We start from the raw sequence: 20,462 nt of genomic DNA, 5'->3' as shown, positions 1-20,462 counted from the left end.
CCAATCGCATTTTGGAAATCCTCATCTACTTCAAGTATTCTTTCCGCCAGTCTACAAATAGTATTGAGTAGTCAGTCGCATTGCCTGTAATTACTTGTAGCTCTTTGAAACAAATCCATTGAATTTCTGAATTACTATTTATTTTAACCTGTTGTACTTACTTTTGATGTTTTTTTTTTTCCCTTAGTACCAAAAAATTACTGGCAAGAGCTTATGGCCGAGTATAACCAATAAATACCTAATTATTTGTTAGAGTATAACTAAATATTATAATAATAGAAATAGAATAATAAATATTACTTAATAATATACTTAAGATAGCACAATTATTTATTACACTCTTCTATAAAATTATATATGTATTAAAAATATTAATTATAATGTGTACTTATAATTTTGAGGGAACTTGTGTTTTTACTAATAAATGCATAAATAAATGCACAAAATTAAATGCAACGTAATCAAACGGTTAATTAAAAGTCTTCAGAATCAATTTTGATAACTAAGGAGTAGCTTTTTGCCTCCTTAGCTTCACCTAGTTTTGAATGTTGTGTGGAATGAACAAGGAGAAAAGAAGAAAATCCTTCTTAAATAATTTATTCCATCCATCTTATTTTGAAAATATTGGTTGGAATGTGTGCTCAAAGTAGCACCTATTGTGGTCAAATTATGCATGTCGGATGAACAATTCACTGCCTGTAGTTTTAATTCTTTTAATAAATATATTGCAAATTATGATGTGATGAACTGTTTTTGCAATGAATTATGATCGATTAATTGGTTAAGAACTGTAAAATGTATCGATTGTAAAATATATTATTTTTATTTCTTCTGTATACTCTTGTTTATATCCAAAATAAAATTTAATTCTTATGAAGAAATTTGTAGAAACATACAGATTTCAAATCTATATCTATGTATATAGTCTTTTTTTTTTTTTTTAATTTTGTTCCATTAATATGCTTTTTTCGTATTTTCATATTTTTTGTTTGTACTCCCTTACATTCTAAGAAAGAACTGAAGAAACAAACATCAAAATTTGGCATTAAAATAGAAAATATGTTATTTTTATTTAAGAACAGAAGCAAAATATTTCTAAAAAAATATAAATAAAGACAAAAATCAGATGATAAAGTATTAAAAATTTTTTTTCAGAATTTTCGCGTCTACTGTTATAATTAAATAATTTAGAATGATTCATCAGTTAATTTTGTTTTAAAAGAAATGCAGTGATTTTCCTTGGGTGCAAGGGGTTCAGTTGAATCTGATCTCCTCCTCTTGATAACATTGAATCAGATTTTAACTGCACTTCTCTTTCTATATATTTTTTGTAATTTTTTTTATTTCACACAGTATTCTTCTAGTTAGATGCCTAGGTTGAGATTTTTGACACATTTATAGGGAATTTGGGGTTTCACTGGTTTTGAATTTCATTTCATGTCTTTGTGAATTTGGTTCAAAATTTCTTACGTTTTGTCTACATATTATATATGTGTTATTACATAGATCAAGATCTTTCCATGTTACATAGCAACCTAAAATTAACCAATGACAGATTAGCTGTACTTATGCATCGTACTTAGTATAAATATTTTTCACAAGCACTGCCATTCCTTTTCGTAGCTTCTGCCATGCCAACAACTGTATGCTGCTATGCTTTCCTTTGTTCTTATTCTAAGATGATATAGCGTTTATATAAAAATTATTGCAATTGCTTATGATCTAGAAGTATCTTACCTACTAAGAAATGATTGGATATGTGTAAAAATATATCAAAGTCCACTTTTGTTATCATCGTCTGTTTGCCTCTTTACTCAGCCATGTATATAGCCACAAGTTAAAAACACTGGATTCCTCCTATACACTATATATATATATGTGGGTTATAATGGATGACTTGAGCACAAGATCAAAATTTAAACTACACTACTTTATTACTAAATTTCTATGATGAATTTAAAAGTTGGTGAAATATAAAATTACCATAGTGGCTAGAGAACCCCACAGAGATAGCACAGTTTAAATATTTCCTCAAAGGCTCCAGGAATACCAACCATGCAATTATCTGTATTGCAGTGTCCAAAGCTCATCAGCTTTGCTTCTGGAAGGACGTATCTGCTACTGTTCATAGCCAGTACTCTTCTTCAGCTCTTGGTGTTGCAAACGGCAGTAAGTGGGGTGCAAGGGATGTACTTCCAACACATATCTATATGTGTATGTAAATATATAAAATATGAAAACAAACTACAGTACAAAATCTGAACCTCCATTATCCGGAATGATCTAAATTCCGAACCTCCAAACCCCCAACAAAGTTTTTTCGTAGGCATTATACTTGCACATTTAATTCCCCCCCCCTCCATGCATAATAAAACATTTGGAGAGTCCCGATTCTTAATTTCACTTCGACACTAAATAAAATACCTTTTTATTGAAGAAACAATTATTTTAGCATAAATTTGTACCATCCTTAATTTGGCTTCATTGCTGCATATGTGCTTGGCACACATCTGAAACTGAAACATTCGACATAGATACATCGTTGAACTGATGCCAAACTGGCGAATCATTATTTATTATACTTTCCTTTCATCACTGCATGTTTATCAAAACATGACAACTTGAGTAATGACTCGTGTATCGATGCCTAAACAATTTTTTTATGTTAGTAATTGAATGATAAAGGAGTATGGTAACCTTTTATGTGAACATTACACTTGGCGATGATCACAGATTTAAGTTAAATGTGCTAAAAATGTTGTTGAGGAAAAATTTTCCAAAAATGTCTTTCTCTTTGCTAAAAAGAGATTTTGTTGATGATACTCATAGACCCAAAGATTAGGGCTATTTGAATTAAGAGTAACTGATTTGTTATTCACATAAACCCAGAACCAATGCCAGGGCTCGTATGGCCACAACAAGTCGTAGAATTTAGGACCCACAAAGACTGCATCAGGCAGTAAGATATCTAGTGCCAACCCTCAATAAGGCTTAAGTATATGTGGGAATGTATTTATTCAGAACTCTGATAAGCTTTAAGCATATGCAAGAGATGGACATAAGTATAATAAATAACTAAACTAGTACAATTCGGGCTTAATTGTCTCAGTGCACGATAGAAGCAAGACAAAATTTAACGGAACAACTTGTTGTTAGTCGCCAAGCTCATGATGCATAGCCAAGTATGTATAGTGAAGGATAGTTAAATGTGCTGATGATAGCCGCTAATTTTAAAGGTTTTCGGATATTGCAGAACAAAGGTGAAATTTTCCAATTAACGTATTTTTTAAAGAAATGTGGAGAAGCGGTAATAAATGAAGATGATACTAAAGTTTTTCATTGTGATGACAATGCTCGTCACTCGATGAATGAATGAAGCAACTGTAGTATGGTTATAGATCCAGAAAATACTGCTACCGCTAGTGAAGAAAGTGACAGAGAATTTGCTGAAAATGAGAAAATTTTGATTAACAAGTTAGCCTGAATTCTGCAAACAGCAGTTTCAGGGCTTCAACAATGTAACTGAAGAGATTATGCCTGTCTGCAGAATTAAAGAGAAAGTATTAGCACAAAAAACAAAGCAACTTAAACAACTTGCATTGAAAGAAATGTTTATTAAGGTAAACAAATGAGTATTTAGCTTTTTTTTTTTTTTTTTTTTTTTTTTTTTTTTTTTTGTAAATTCTGATAACCTTTAGATTATAAATACTTCATTATTTCATAAATCTCGATTTCATATTTTTAATTTTGTAATTTCTACATCCCATTTTACTAGATTTCAGTTGATTATCTAATATCCGGAAAAATCCCAAATCCTGAATCGTCAAAGTCCCGACGGGTCCGGATTTCACACTTTGTACTGTACTAACTTTAACTTGGCAATAGTCCCTTTTATTCCTCCTTTTAATTTGGCTATACTCCCTTCCTGTCCTATAACTACTAACTGATTATATACAAATTTAAACTGTGTCATTTCAAAATTAATGCAATTCATGCCATCTTATGTAATGTGTAGCAATGTATCTATTTTTTTTTTTTTTTTTTTTTTTTTCCAATTACAGATCAAAATTTCAGCAAAGAATCAATTCTATATCTCTCACTTCTTCTAAATGTGTAGCTCTTTCATTTTTTGCCTTGCCTTTGCTCTTGCTAACGTGTACCTCTCATCTGTCTGCTTTCATTGTCTAAAGATGTAAATTTCAAAGAATGTTATGGAGATTGGGTACATATGATACCCATATTAATGTTTGAACTTCATTTTGTTTCTAAAGGCTTGTTTTATAAAGAAATAAAATTATTGTATCTATGACCTCAACTGTCTCTCTTTTGTTATGCATTATGCAATAAAATAACTTCCTAAATTCATTACAGCTATCATCCAATCATCAAGATATTACAGATTATATATATAGGCACACACACATATTTCTTAATATAAAGAAATTTAATGGTAAGCTCCTCTCGAGATACAAGACTAATCTGAAACTCAATTAGCAGGTTATTTGTTTTTATTTTATTTAAATATTTTTATTTATCAGATTAATGTGTTGATTTTTTATTTGCCGTCTTTAAAATTCCATTTTTAATGGTTTTTTTACCACATGAAAATTTTTTGAAAATTCTTTTTCTTACCATTTGTAAGTAGTGGCTTTGATGTGGATCATAGTTTTTAGAATGCATTTGAAAAACTAAAATTCTACTATCTTATTCATTGTCCAGTAATCTTTCCCCTATTTTTATCTAGGACTGTTAGGACAAAAATTGGGCTTGTTTATTATTCTTATATGTTTTTTAAACTGAATTTCATTTTAAATCTCACAGAACAACTTGCTTATTTATTCATACCATTGTATAACAGCTTTATATTCCAAGGTTATTAGACTGTAATCTGAATTTTGCAAGTTAATGTTCCTTTTTTCTTCCTTTCTTTCTCCCCCTGAATTCATGATGAAAATAGATTGCCCCCTCATGCATGCCACATAATAGATTATTTTCATTTATATATAGCCCTTTTTATTAGTTAATGTAATTTATATGTATACTTTATAATATTTTGAAATTAAGATTGAATGTTGCTGATTTTTTTATTTATTATGAATTTTTTTAATTCTGTGCTATTTTTTAGAGCTTCAGGAGCTGTTAAAAGCCTCTAATGCAAGAAATAAGCATACAAGTTATATCTCGGGTAAGTGTTATTCTTGTGATAATTTATAGTAGTTACCTTTTTAGATATTTAATGATGTTAACAACCTAAATATAAAAGTTGATAACTTTTAATTTAGGAAAGTATGATGTAATTTACATATTACCAGTGGTTTCTGTCTCAGATTTATTGCTCATGTTAGAAATATTTATGAATGAGTGTATTATTAATTTGTAAGAAATGGTGTTTTAAATTAGTAAGATGTAACTGTAGCTAAAAGCTATAACTTTTCTGTTTTAGTTAGGATGTTTTGACATAGACTGAAATGATACATCGTAAAATTAAATCCTTCATTAGCTGAAAACCTATATTTTTAAAAGGCTGAGTAATTTTATAATTTAATGCACTATTTTTGTACTTATGTATTATTCTATCAACTGGGAAAGATGGCGGAAACCCCATTAAAGTTGCACCAGTCATTCCTGTGGAATTATGAAATAATCTATTCTTCTTTAATTTAATAAACAATCAGCAGACTCGCTTCACTTTTTTGCACTTCATAAAAGCTTTCTTCAATTTTTATTAATTGTTAGAACCTCCAATTTTATCGTAAACCCTGGTTTGAATGCTATGAGTACAAACTTCCTGCAGGTAATTGTTCCAATCTGTTTCTGTTTTGTTAGCCATATGACCATACTGTATCCATTAATACACACTTTTTTTTTAATAGTAGGAACCCCATAACTTTAAAAAATATCTACTGCTTGTTGTTCTGAAGCAAACAGGATGCAAATTTTAATCACCTTTATGACACACAAGGGGAATAAAGTAGAGTAAAAAACTGCTACTTTATATCCTAGTTTGTTAAAATAAAACATGACTTATTGAGAATTGCATCAGATGGAAGTACTGATGTTATGAATGTATTGTGATATGCTTATCCACAATTGGCACTGAAACATGCTGTTTGGCAACAATTTTATGGTCAGTGGAACAATATGTAAGTACGGTGTATTTATATGTTTATAATTTGAATGTTTTACAATGTGAGAAATTTGAAGTTAAACATTCTTAAAAGGAAGAATTTACATTAAAATCAAGTATTCCCTGAATAAAGAAAATTAAGCAAAATATTATAATAACAGGAGATACATTTTTAATTTTTGTTGACAGTTCGTAAATTTTTTTTTTCAACAGAAGGTATTTTTAAGGTCAGAAGTTGAGTTTAGATTTGCTTTAAATATATTTAAATGCGAAGAAAATTAGATGATTTTTTTTTTCTTTTATATGAATTTTTAAAAATATTTTTTAGTTTATGAAAAGTATAATTTTTATTACTTAAAAAATATATATGATACAGTACAAAGTCCAAAATCCAGACTCGTCGTGACTTCAACGATTCCGGATTTGGGATTTTTCCGGATCATCAATTTAAATCTGGTAAGATGGCATGTAGAAATTATACAATTAAACATATGAAATCGTACTTTATGAAACAAAGAACAATTATGATCTAAAGGGTATCAAAATTTACAAAAAAAAAAAAAAAAAAAAAAAGGTACAACTCTGATATACGCCCTAATTTTACCAAATTTGGCGATATGTGTTCTGTGCTGGTTTATGGTGCGATTGCTTGTTGTATGGGAACCCTGTTGACGTTGAGAAATCTTTCGCTGGAGGTCATTAGTTCGCATCTGTGTCTGAGAAGATAGGGGGAAGATAAAATGGTGGAAGTTGTTGAATTGAAGTTCGACAAAAGGAAATATCATTGTGGCCATCCTGTTGAGGAGCAGTAGGTGTTTGGAGGAGTGGAAAGAAGGTATAGGAGATTATTTTTAGTGGCTGTGCATGATAGAAGTATGGATTTTTGATTTTATTTATTTGTGAATCATAGTATGAATTTTCTGGATAGTGTGTCTGGCTGTCATATAAATACGATAGTAATTACGTGGTGACGTGTTAAAGGCTGTATGATATTGGTATTTGTGCTGTTCAAAAAAGCATTAATTCATGGTAAGTGCATTTTATTTTATTCTTGTTCTTATTTTGTAGAATGTTATGTTCATTGTTTTTTTTAGTATGAATTTCTGTCGTTATTTTTTTTTTTCTGTCATTGTTGTTTTTTTGAATTGTTTGAAATTTATTTTAGTTTATTGTGTTGATTAGTGGGTGGTATCTAGATTGTGCAATTCGTAGATGTTTATTAAAGTTGAAACAGAATGCTGTGTACATGGTATTCTTTGAAATTTATTGTTGTTATGTTAATTTATTAAAGTGAGGTGTGAGTAGTTCGTAGATTCATGTGTTGCCTAAATTGTGCATTTCATAGATTTTTTTAAAAGTTTAAACAGGATGCTGTGTGCATGGTATTCTTTGAAATTTATTGTTGTTATGTTAATTTCTTAAAGTGAGGTGTGCGTAATTCGTAGATTCCTTCGCTGTCTATATTTTGCAATTCGTAGATGTTTTATTAAATTAAAACATATCACTGTGTACATGGATTCTTGTCAAATATTTTTGGTTAGAAACTTTACGTTTTTGCTATCTAAATTTTTTGTTTTTCTTTCGGATTTTTAGCTTAAATTGTGTGTTCAAAACGTTGTTTTTGCATGTGCGAAAACCACGTTTTTGGAGACATTTTAGGCTTAAAGTTCGAAATATAAACAAAAAATTTAGATAGCAATATAGCAGCTTGGGTTTGGCGACTTGAGGGCGCATATCAGAGTAGTTCCAAAAAAAGCTTAATATTTATTTGGTGACTTTATTAAACATTTCTTTCAATGTAAGTTGTTTAAGTTGTTTCCACAAAAAATTCAAAAAGTTCCTTTTTCTTTTTTCTTATGTCTTTATTTTGAGAGAGATATGCCTTTATCCATTTTTTGCAGCGATTTCACTTTTTGTTTAATGGACATCGAAATATGGTTTTGATTTGTAGATCCTTTGGCAGCTCCAGAATTGGGAACTCCTTTCGACATAATTGAAAGTTCAAGCTTAGTTTTTATAAAATTGCCGTAATAATAACAGTCTGCAAAAAATAATAAGCTGGATCAAACTAAAAGATTAGGGAGCAGCACAGCTACATTAACTGAAATGCCTTAGAATCAATAAAGATAATTTTAGCCTAGCTTAATATCGTCCATTATACATTATTGGCTGTGTATCGCAACATTGGCAACGAAAGCTAAGTTGTTTCGCTAAATTGTGTCTTGCTCCTATTGCATACTGAATTAAGCCTGAATTGTATTAGTTTAGTTATTTACTTTACCTACATTTATTTATTGCACATGCTTAAAACTAGTCTGAGTTCTAAATAAATAAGCTCCCACATATACTTAACGCTTTATCTAGAGCTGGCGCTAAATACCGCATAGTGCAGTCTCTACGGGTCCTAAATTCTGCTACAAAGTGCCTTGCTAAGTTTCAAAGTTTCACCGCACCTAAACTTTGCATCCCAGTGCTTTCCCTAAATCATAAAAAATTTGTCATCCCTTAATTTTCCCGCCTGGTGCTTCCCCAAATTTCAAAAATTTTGTCTTCCCTAAATTCTGCTGTCTGATGCCAACATATTTTGCCATCGCTTCTGAGTTTATGGTGAATAACATATCAGTTATTCTTAATTAAAATAGCACTAAATGTAATCTTTTAACCTATGAGTTTCATTAACAAAATCTATTTTTAGCATATGAAAAGAAATTTTTGTTTAATTTTTTCTCGTCAACATTTCTTAGAACATTTAAAAATCTATAATTGTCGCCAAGCATAATGTTAGCATAAAAGGTTGCCATACTCTTGTTATTCAGTTATTAATATTAAAAAAAGTTTAGACATCACTGCATGAGTTATTACTGAAGCTGTCATGTATTGATAAACATGTGGTGATGAAAGTGAAAAATAATGAATAATGAATCACAAGGTCGGGGTCAGGGATATAAAATAAGTAAATATTTTGGTAAGCGAACGAATAAACGGAACGGAATGTTTGAGATGTATGCCAAGCAGATACTCAGCTACGGAGCGAAATTATTAATCTCACAAATTTATGCTTACATGATTGCCATAACGAGGTATTTTATTTAGTGCCTAATTAAAACTAAGAATTGGAATTTTTAAGTGAAAATCTCTACATGTTTTATTATGAAAGAAAAAATCAAATGCTACATGCGTAAGCATACTCAAAAAAAAAAAATGTCTGTTGCTTTGAGGTCCGGATTTTAGATCGTTCCGGATAATGGATGTCCGGATTTCGGACTTTGTACTGTATTTATATTTTAATTAAATAGAAACTTTAAATATGTTTTCAGTTTTAAGTCATTCATCTCTCTGCAGGAAACTATCTTTAAATCTGTAATCCATTATTTATATTTATTACCAAAAAATTTCTTATCTTTTTGTCTGAGTATTTTCAATGGGTATAAATTTTTATATGTTATAGGTCCTTGGTTTGAAATGTATTTGAAATCTAGAGTTCCAGTAGTGCTGAACTTCAATCCTTTTCTCGCATTTAAAGATGACCCTAAAAAGGAATACAATTCCCAAGTAAATATTATATATCATTTCATGCATTTATGTAGATGTATTTCTACAAATTGAAGGATATTTTAATTACATTTTCTTCCTGAGTAATAATATTTCCAAATTTTATGCATTTAACATAGCATATAATTAAGACTGCTTTTTGCAAATTTTGCCTGTGGTAATAATTTTATGAACTGTTTAATCTCTGATTATGTGTTTTAGGCTATCTTTATAATATTCATGAGCACATATTTTAAATTCAATTTAATTTAATCAGATAAATTTATTTATCTATATTTTATAAAAGTAATGTGTATGACAATATAAAACACATGAAATTTTAGAGCAGTTTTATTCTATAAAAAATATCATAAATAAATTAATTGTATGATGTAAATATTGGATCTCATTATTTGTATCATAAATTTATTGCATATTTAAAGGCTAATATTTACTGCTTATATTCATTCCTCTTTTAAATCAAATTGCATCTTAAAAAGAACTATCAGTGTATCGAAGACTGTGACATTCTCTTTGTCTGATAGGAGAAAAACCTGGGAGAAAGTAGTTTATCAATGAAATGCTGTTGAGGCTATATAATAGTACATCATGGAGAAGTTTCAAAGTTTTGACAAGATCAAAATAGAGCTTTAAAAGTTTTTTGTAAGTGTAATCAGATTGGTGTACGTGCGAGTTCATTGTTGAATGAAAGCATCTTCAAGAACAGAAAATAGATGCAAGGGATTGTATATTCTGCAAATGGCAGTGTGGTACTGATTATCCTCATTCTGACCCAAAAATTAATTTCATTAGTAGCTTTGGAGAGCATTCACAAACTCATAGCTGACGTTCGAGAGAAATGTTTATTTGCCTATATTTACAATTGTTTCATCAATGCATGCAGTACTGTTTGTTTTTAAAAATGTACATGAACGGGGGGAGGGGGGAAATTAAAAAATTTAACTTTCTTGAAATAATTTTCTGTAATTTTTTTTTTTTTTTTTTTTTTTTTTTTTGCTGCTGTTCTTTTTATGTATAGAGCGATCTGTTTGTGTTTTGATGAAAAATCAGAGTATTTCATAAACTTTTCATTACATGCAACCTAAGCATTGCACACTAAACACAATTGTCCAAGAAAATTGAATTTTCAAAGTAGACTCCACCATAATGAAAATAAATGAGGACAAACTCCACAGTTCCATTGCAATTCATTATGACAAAAATGAATGTATTGAATGCAAAATGAAACATTAAGCAGAAAAATGACTGTTGAATTTCAAAAACGCAAAACTGTGTGTACTCAAACAAACATATGCTACACTCATATCTGGGTTGCCACATAAATGCTGTTTGGTGACATGGTTCATTGCCTTATCAATACTTTTTTGCCTCTTTTCAGTAGGAAAATGGATAATCAGAAAGTACTTACAATCCTTATATTTTTAAAGCATGCCAAAAAAATTGGGGGAATGAGTTAGAATACACAATTTCAGAAAAAAATAAATTTTTCACTAATTTTTTAGATGAAAATTATATCTATATTAGTTGTGGAGTTTACACATTATCACAGTTGTATGACATTAAAGTAAAATTGCGTGAAGTATGCATCCTATTTTGCATTTATAAACAACATGTTGAATTATGATTTTTAATGTGCTGGGTAGGTGGTAACCTTTGTACCTATCATCAATAAAAGTTACGAAGTATAGGTATCCACTGACAGACGGTGTTTGTACTGGTCCTAAAATATCAGTGTGAACGAGTTCTAGCGGTTTAGATGCTCTGAATTTCGATTCTTTGGGATACGGAAAATCAGTTAGTTTACATTTTATGCACTGAATGCATTTGGTATCATGTTTACAAATATCTAGTTTAATTCCTTCAGTGAGTTCTTTGTTTACAAGTTGCTTGATTGCGTCATCGTTTCTGTGACCAAGGCGTCTATGCCAAAGTTGAACACAGTTCTCATTTTTGCACTGAAATGCTACATGAGCTGATGGTTCATTATTCCTGTCTATTGGTTTAATTTGGTAAAGATTGTTAGTTGCATGACATTCTAGAATAATCTGATCTCCTTTCATGATCATACATTTATTTCCTTCAAACAGAACCGAAAGTCCTTTTTCCGTTATTTTCGTAATTGAGATTAAATTCGTTTCTAATTCAGGAGCGTATAAAACTTCCGATAGTAGAACTTCAGTTATTTTTTGTTTAGCATTTAATGTTTTAAAACAGACAGTTCCTATCTCCGTTGATTTAATACATTGCCCATTCGCAGTTATAATATTTGACGGATTTATGGGTTTACATTCCGTGAAATATTTCTTATTATTTACCAGGTGATTACTTGCTTCGCTGTCAAAAATAAAACTCTCGGATGATTGATGTACGGTGAAGTTAATAGACAGAGCGATGCTGTCACATCTGGATTCCATTTCCGGTGTTTTAATTTTTGTTTGTTGTTGATTCATCGCGAGGTTACCGACATTCTTTGCTTGGTGTGTTTTAGAATCCACGTATGTTTTCTTTGAGTTTTGGCACTGTTCATTTCTTTGTTTCGATTTTAGATGATAACACTCTGATCTAAAATGGTTATTTTTATGACAATATGAGCAAAACTTTTCTCTCTTTGTCTTGTTTTGAAATGAGACTTTAAATGCCTTTGAATCTGATGAGTTATTTTCAACTCTCTTGTTAAATTCGTCAATTAATTTCCCTTTTAAGAATTCTGGATTCAGTTCCGATTCTGCTCTGGCTTCAAGAGCCGTAATGAGCGTATCGTAAGAACTAGGCATTGAACAAAGCAAAAGTGCCGAAACGTGTTCGTCTTTTATGTTCTCACCTATTGATTTGAGTTTATCGACTAACTCCAGTAATGTATTTATATGTGTTTGCATATTTCTGTCTTCTTCAAGCTTCAAACTGTAAAGCTTTCGCAAAAGAAATAGTTTACTTGAAAGATTAGACCTTTCATGTACCTGCCTGAGTTTTTCCCAGGTGGCTTTAGCAGTAGTTTCATGTTTAATGTGAATTATTTGGCTGTCTTCGATAAATAAATTTATCATCGCACAACATTGCCAATCCTGTTTACTCCTTTGTTCTGCAATGGGGCTAGGAGGTACATTTTCGATTACATCGTAAAGATCCTCCTTTATTAGTAGCATTTGCATTTTGAATTTCCATGTTGAGTAATTGCTGGAATTCAGTTTTGCAATTTGCATTTGACTTGAATTCAACATTTTTGTATCGTCGAAAAAATTAATTTTCGGTTTTAATATGAAACTACAGATTAGCTTTTACAGTATTTTTTTTCTTTATTATTATTTAATTAGCTATTGATCTTTTCATCAGTCTCATAATCTTTTGTTGTAAAACATTTTATAGCCTCAAAATTTCACAACAAATTAATAAAAATAGAGAGCAAAATTATTCTTCTTACCTTGTTTGTATCCAGTACAGCATCAAGCGAGATCATACCTAATTAACTTGTAATCCAAAATAGGTGTAGACGGAAATTGTAAAATCACAAAACACATTCTTTATTAATACATAAAAAATAGATAAAAAAATTCGTTAGTATTCCAAATACATATTGAAAAAGGAGTTATATTATAGAGAGTATCATATCATTGTCCTATCCTGAAGGAGTGAAAAAAGTAAAGTGTAAAGAATAAGAGAGTTACACAGTTAACTCTTTTGCAGGGTTTCCGGTTCATACAGTTTATCGCGCTATTGGCGACAGTCCATCACTATATGCATACCAACAAGATGATGTGATTTGTATCCCGTAAGAGACTTCCACCAGTCTCACAACAAATATAATAATTTGAAAAGTTTAAAAATGCCTTTATTTTTCAGGACTTAAATTTTTTAAATTAGTTGTAGCAATAATAATAGTAATAATAAACAGAAGGCATAATAACAGACAGAAAGTAGTAATGATTACAAATGCCAGTAAAATTGCAAGAAATGCAAAATACGAAATAATAATTGCTAATAATTAGATTCATAATAAAGCATCAATTTTAAGTACATGAAGGAGGAAAAATTTTTTATCACTTTATAAATAATATAAAAATCTAAAAATTTTTGTAATTAATATAAAATTATTATGTTAGTAATTAATTGATATAAAATGCATAATAATAAAATAATGTAAAATTATTATATGTTACACCTGAAAATTTAATTTTTTTATAAAAATTGAACTCTGTTAATTACAGAAACAATAAAACACTTATTTTTCAGTAGAACAAATCAGAAAATAACTCAAATGGATTCAAACTCTCAGTCTGCTGGTTCACCAAAAGTTTAGACACTTTGATAAATGCATCAAGTGGTTAAGCTAGTTAGACCTAAACCAAATGCTGAAAATTGATTAACAGTAAAAAACTGTAAATATAATCGAATTTAAATTGACAATGAATTAAGCTTTTCTCGTTCAGACTTCTCAGAACATAAGAACATAGTAATTCCCTTAAACCAGAAAAAATATTCTTGCAGATTTAGTTAATGCTAATAAATAAGGTTAAAAAATGCACCAGTCTGTAGCTTACAATAGCAAATCACTTGTATGAAGTTGAAAAAAAAAATTATTTATAATAAAAGTAATCAGTTCAGAAAGAAATAGTGTATCATAAGTTAAGTTTGTTAAAATAGTAAAAAGTCTCCAAGTGATTTGTGCCATATGTTATTCAGTAAAGTAGATGCTGAGAGTAGCTGCCATTGCTTTTAGGACTTGTGTCATTTCATTGGATTTCACCAAATATGTCTCCGGCAACAATGTCATGCATGGTGTTCACACTTGCTGGTACAGGAACATAGGACATATACCTGATGCATCAGAGATATATTTCTCTGTATAGACTGACTGGTGCATGTGCCGAGGATGTGCAGAGATACTTGTTTGGAGATGTGTCTCCTTATGTAGATGGGGCTTAACACAAACAAGTTGCATTTGTGGCTGCACATTCTTATGTAAATATTTGTTTTTGTATTCCTGACTTACCTTTAAAACTTATCTGAGATCTTTTGAACCACACTGTAGATGCATATGCACAGACACATGTACAAAGTATATGTAATGTATTTACATATACTTTGTAAATAAATTACATTGATAAAAGTTGATCATTGTATTTATAAACCATCCAAATTCTGACAATCAGTATCAGTGACAATGTCATCAGTGTCATTAAATAAGATCGGGATTTCAATTATGTGGGAAATGTTTTAATATATTATGAAGCTCATACACGTTTATTCATCTATGAATATCAATTACCTGTATGCAGAACAGAAAAGTACATATCCCCCCCCCCACACATTAAGTTCTTTCATGCTGTGAAGTTTTCATCTTTCTTAGGCAATCTTTTCACATAACTCATTTTCAGAATTAATGAACATTATCTGAAAATTCTTTTCTGTGTATTATTATTTCCAAAACTGCTACTAAAATTAATAATAAACCTTGATCGTTGAAGAGTGGGGTTGGGTTGGGGTGGAACTTATAAAAAATGCATGTCTCTGTGTAAATGTATGTGAACTAGAATTGTAGAATGTGATTCAGTGCTTTTTTAAAGATTTAAAATTCTGTTTTTGAATTTCGGAATAGGATTAATTTGATATATTTTTCATACAAATTCTAATATAATGGCATTAAATTTATTTAAACATCAAATATAACAGAAAAGTTACAAAACAATAATGGGAAAAAAACTGGCTTCTGCCCATTTGGGTTTTAAGAAAAATTTACTATTCACAAAAATAATTGTGAATATTTGCTCCAGATAAAGTTATTGTTCTATAAAATGAGAAATTGTTTAAATGAATTGTAAATGGTCTAAGGAAATCAGTCAGTAAGCATTAAGAATCATAGTTGTACTACTTAAGAAACTGTTTTGATAAAAATTTGATCAAGGATGTTTTGCATTTGCTAAGTTAATAGCTTAAAGCAAATATAATTTCACAGATATAATTATATTTAATAAAACCAAAATATAAAAATCTTTATTTCAGTCTTGGTAAGATAAAAAGCAAACACACAGTATTTTTTAAAATGTATGCATTTTGTTATTTCAATTTTGATCTTTGTTAGAAAAAAAGCAAACCCTCAGTATTTCTAGTGTATGCATTTTGCATGCATTTAGTATGAAATTTGTTATTTCTACAAGTATGTAATTTGTTATTTCTACGAATATGTAATTTGTTATTTCTATATAAGCAACAGTTTTAAAAAAGAAAAGAAACATCAGTAGCATGTAAGCTTTCTCCTGCAAAATACTATATTTTTTCATTTATAAGACACAGCACCTTAAAAAGACCCCTGAAAATATGTATTATAATCAAAGAAATACATTAATTTTTGCTTTTGGATGAAAGTATAGAATTTTGATCATTTCTTTCACTAATGAGAAAAGTTTGATCTATAGCTTTGTTTCTATATCCTTCTGCATGCACAATAGTTTTTTGTTTCAGTGTGGCTTTGTAGTACAATCTATTTGATAATATTATGATATTCAAAAAAAAAAAAAAAAAAGTACAAATTAAAAATATACCAACTTTTGAAAATACAGGTAAAACTTTATGTATCCCTGTGAATGACCTACTATAATAAAATAATAGTGACCTCTCGTTTTGAAAGCATGAAAAACTAATAACTTACATCACTATTTTTCAATGATCAAAGTTTGAGGTGGCATTAACAAAGCATTGTAAGAAAAATAAATGTGTTCAATAAATAGCAGGTGTATTTAATTATAGCAAAACACATGAGGGCTATCTGCCTAAGGGGGAATGCCTTTGTAGAGGATTTTCTAAGAGGAACTGGCTCATATACACGTTACACATTTGGAAAACCATGAAAATGCCCATACAGCTGGCCTGTTAAATTGGATTTGAACTACCAGTATTTAGCGACTTTACTGCTCGAATGCTGGTGGGCATAATAAATGGGATGAAGATCTTTTGAATGTAAAAGATTGTATTGCCTATGAGATGAACCCTCATTTTGAAGGCATCTGTGTAGTAAAAAAGATGTATCTTATGAACAAAGAAATATGTTATACTAAACACATAACAAGCATGAGTATAGTTATAATAGCAATAAAAATGCAATATTAACATTTTCATATATCTTGTTTTATAGGAAAGAAATAAAGGTTTTGTACTAGGAAAAGAAATTTAGTATGTTTTCTTTATGTGAAATCATAATAATTTTATCAATTCAAATTTTAAGCTATATTATGGCATTCTCTTGCTGTTAATAAATTCTTTTTCTTTAATATTTTTTTTATGAATTCTTCAATGATCTCTTCTCAGTTGTCATATATTATATGTTGAATTTGTATGCATGAGTAAAATAGTCTTAGTGAAATCGTTTCATATTTAGTGGCAGTGACTGAATAAAATTATTTTGTTTTAGCTAATTCGAGCAACAAATATGATTTTATCATCTTTAAGGTTTATGAAATCTCTAAGAGCAGAAATATTAGAGCCAGAAATTTTTCACTTAAATCCTGAGAAAAGTGACACAGCTTTTTTCAGAAAGACTATGAGGTATGATACATTTGTCTGATACTATATACACTGCTGGCACCCAAATTACAACACCAAGAAAGACAAGAGATATCGTAACAAAATTTAGTAGATAACATGTTGACCAAGTATCAAATCATTAAATTTATAGACTTCTGTGAAGTGTGGTTCCTTCCAGAATCAGTAGCTAGAGTAGCTGCCCATTGTAGGAGATCACTGCTGCCACATGCCTCGGCATTGATTCAAAGAGACTTAGCTGTGTTCTTGGGGTACAGCAGACCAAGCAGCTTCCACACGTTGCCAAAGTTGATCTGGTGAGGCAGCTTGAGATGTAATCTGTGTCAATCGTTCAGCAACCATGGACCACATGTTTTCTATCAGCGAAAGATCTGGAGAGCGAGCCGGCCAGAAAGCAATTCAATCTGGCGATTGACAAAGAACCCTTGGACGATGCGTGCTACGCGTGGTCGCACATTATCCTGTTGAAATATGGCTGTGGGCAAGCCCTGAAGGTAAGGAAGGACAACTGGCTCGAACACCTCGGATATGTAGCGCTGGCTGTTTAAAGTACTGGCAATGTGTACTAGAGGAGTGCGAGAGTGATATCCAATACCGCCTCATACCATAATACCTGGTGCAGGACCAGTGTGGCGATGCATAACACAGCTGTTCAGCATCCTCTCTCCATGGTGTCTCCAGACACGAATCCGACCATCGTGGTGTTGTAGACAGAAGCGTGACTCGTAAAGACAATTTAATTCCATTCTACCATCCACATCCATCTTTCACTGCACCAGTGGCGGCGGAGACATCTCTGGTTCTGCATCAAGGGTAGACGAAGCAATGGACGTCTTGCGGACAGACCATTGTGCTGTAAACGGTGTCGAATGGTACACGCAGACATTGGATGATGCGTTACAGACTGAATGTGCTGTGCTATGGTTCGTCATGTGACTGAGCCATCCGTCACTGCCATGCGCACAGTGTTCCTGTCATCACATGAAGTGGTGCACTGAGGTGGATGCAATCGAACACGTCGGTCCATTGTACCCTCCTGCATCCAATGGTCACATATCCGCATTACAGTTGTTTGGTTTCGTCCAACATGAATACCGATTTCCCTGAAAGATAATCCATACTCTCGGTAGACTACTATCCTTCTTCTGTTGAACTCGGATACTTGATCAAAGATCATTGCTGTTTACTACAAGGCGTAATTGATCTTTATTCTTGGAAAAACCACAAGAAAAATACAATTGCCAAACTTGAAATCGTCGAAAACTCTAAGCCTTAAATAGCACTTTGAAATGGCACCATAGGCACGCGTGATATGTGTCTGTGCTGAAATTCTAATCATTTGCATATCTCGCCTCTGCTATTGTATGTTGTAAATTTCATGTTATTTGCATGCTTCCTTCAGGGTGTTGCATTTACGGTGGCCAGCAGTGTAATAATTACTGTACTATATAATAATAATTATAATACCATATAATAATACTGTTTTATAATGTCTAGGCAGTTTGAATAAAGTGCAATTATTTTTCTGTCCGAGTCTAGTTGTGAAAAAGGGGTTGATAGATTAGTTGTTATAATATTTCCTGCACTTGTGTTTCTATAGTTTGTAGTGCAGGAGTTAAAGGCATTATTGTTTTGTGTAGTGCTTTTCAGTTTCTATACTGTAGCATAAATTCACTGGTGAGGTTCTTGTTAAAGGTGTTTAATAATAATTGACAAAGTATTCCAAATTTACTACAAAATTATTTAAATATGAGAATTTTTTGTATTATGAAAACCCCTTTTTCTCGAAACCCTAAAATAACATTCTAGGGCACACCTGAATTAAATACATTTCACCATCTATGCAGAATTATTTACTTTATCAAGCATTTTCTCTACACACAAATTGTTCCCTTATTGCTTATCAAAGCAGTGTACCATTGTTTGAAAGCCTGAAAAATCTTTGAATGAAGGACTTCAAAAGATAGAACATCACGCATATAACTGTCAGGTTTCTTTGTTAGAAACGGAATTCCATTATATGGTGAATATACTTAAAAATTTAAAAACGTAATTTAAAATTATAAGTTAACATTTTAAAATTATAAGGACAGGGACGCCTGATGTGTAACAGAGGTAAACAGGTATGTATCGCGTGCCCAGAAATAACTCCATGTGGCCTCAAGAGGTTGCCTCAGAAGTTTGTTAGGATGTTAACAAGAGCATTTACATGGCCAGATAAGAGCGGATTGCATATGTTTTATTGTGTTGGCATTTGTTGTTGCTATTTGCTATGGTAATTATCCATATTCATAATAAAATTCAAATAAAAATACAAATACAAAAATAGAAACTAAATAAATTAAAATTTAAAAAATATCTGAAAGGTTTCAGATTTTAAATTATGTCCAAAGGGGCTTTTTTTTTAACATTTTGTGTGTTACCTTTATTTATTAACTATCATGTTCTTTGCACTTAAACCATACAATTCAATTCAACAGCAGTGTCTCAAAATAATTTTAAAATGAGCATATCTTTAGAATTTCCGATACACAGTTCCGCGCCCGCTAAGAGATAAAAAGATTTTTTTCGCTGCTGTAGAGTTTTGCCATTTGCTCCCTTTGAAATCCTTGAGTTTGTTACTAAAGAATTCGTTAAAGTTTTACAAAATATGAAATTGATAATAAAACAAATTTCAAATTTCAAATTTGGGCTTTCAGATGCCCATATTTGCAGTAGGATTACATCATTCGAAATTGGATGGCTCTAGGTACCGTTGTTTTATCACAATGCAAGAAACATAAATACATTTATGCAGATTCTTCATTATTTAATTTCTTCAAATATAATACAGGGTGATAGTATTTGGTGGCAACTATTTGAAAAAGTGATACAGCCTTTTAAAGTTTTCAATGCAAAATCACAAAACGAAAACAATAGTCCTTCAGGGCAAAGCCCTTTTAGACTAAAAATACATTTACAAAATAATAGAATTAAAATAAATTCTCATAGGTAAAAAACATTAAGTATTATGCACATACAGAAGAGGGAACATTAAATATATTCTGGAAACATTTGACTGCACATTATTTGATAAGTGTTTGTAACAGAGTTTTAAGTAAATTTTATGGGTAGACTTATGTATCTGCTGATGTGGAACTACATGCTGACTTAGTCAGTGTGTCATGCCTTGCGAATTTGGGTTAATGGGGAGAGCAAAAATCTTGGCCCGTGAGTGTGTTGACAACTTTGCAGACTGTATTTACTGCTG

General features: G+C 30.8%; 1 protein-coding gene across 4 annotated transcripts in view; it reads left to right on the top strand.

Annotated features, from left to right (window-relative positions):
* The window catches only part of CPT2 (Carnitine palmitoyltransferase 2), a 53,340-nt gene that overhangs the window by 10,941 nt on the left and 21,937 nt on the right, over positions 1–20,462 (top strand). For all 4 annotated transcript variants that reach the window (XM_035369144.2, XM_035369145.2, XM_085813105.1 and 1 more), the window contains 3 exons: positions 5,126–5,185; positions 9,576–9,679; positions 17,082–17,215. In XM_035369144.2, coding sequence (XP_035225035.2) covers positions 5,126–5,185; positions 9,576–9,679; positions 17,082–17,215 — 298 coding nt within the window. The remainder of the gene's footprint in view (positions 1–5,125; positions 5,186–9,575; positions 9,680–17,081; positions 17,216–20,462) is intronic.

Source organism: Stegodyphus dumicola, chromosome 3 (assembly GCF_044657685.1).
Source record: "Stegodyphus dumicola isolate Sdum_Otavi_A_Nest chromosome 3, ASM4465768v1".
NCBI lineage: Eukaryota > Metazoa > Arthropoda > Arachnida > Araneae > Eresidae > Stegodyphus > Stegodyphus dumicola.
The sequence above is the reverse complement of the archived record's forward strand: the minus strand, read 5'-3'. Positions and strand labels throughout refer to the sequence as shown.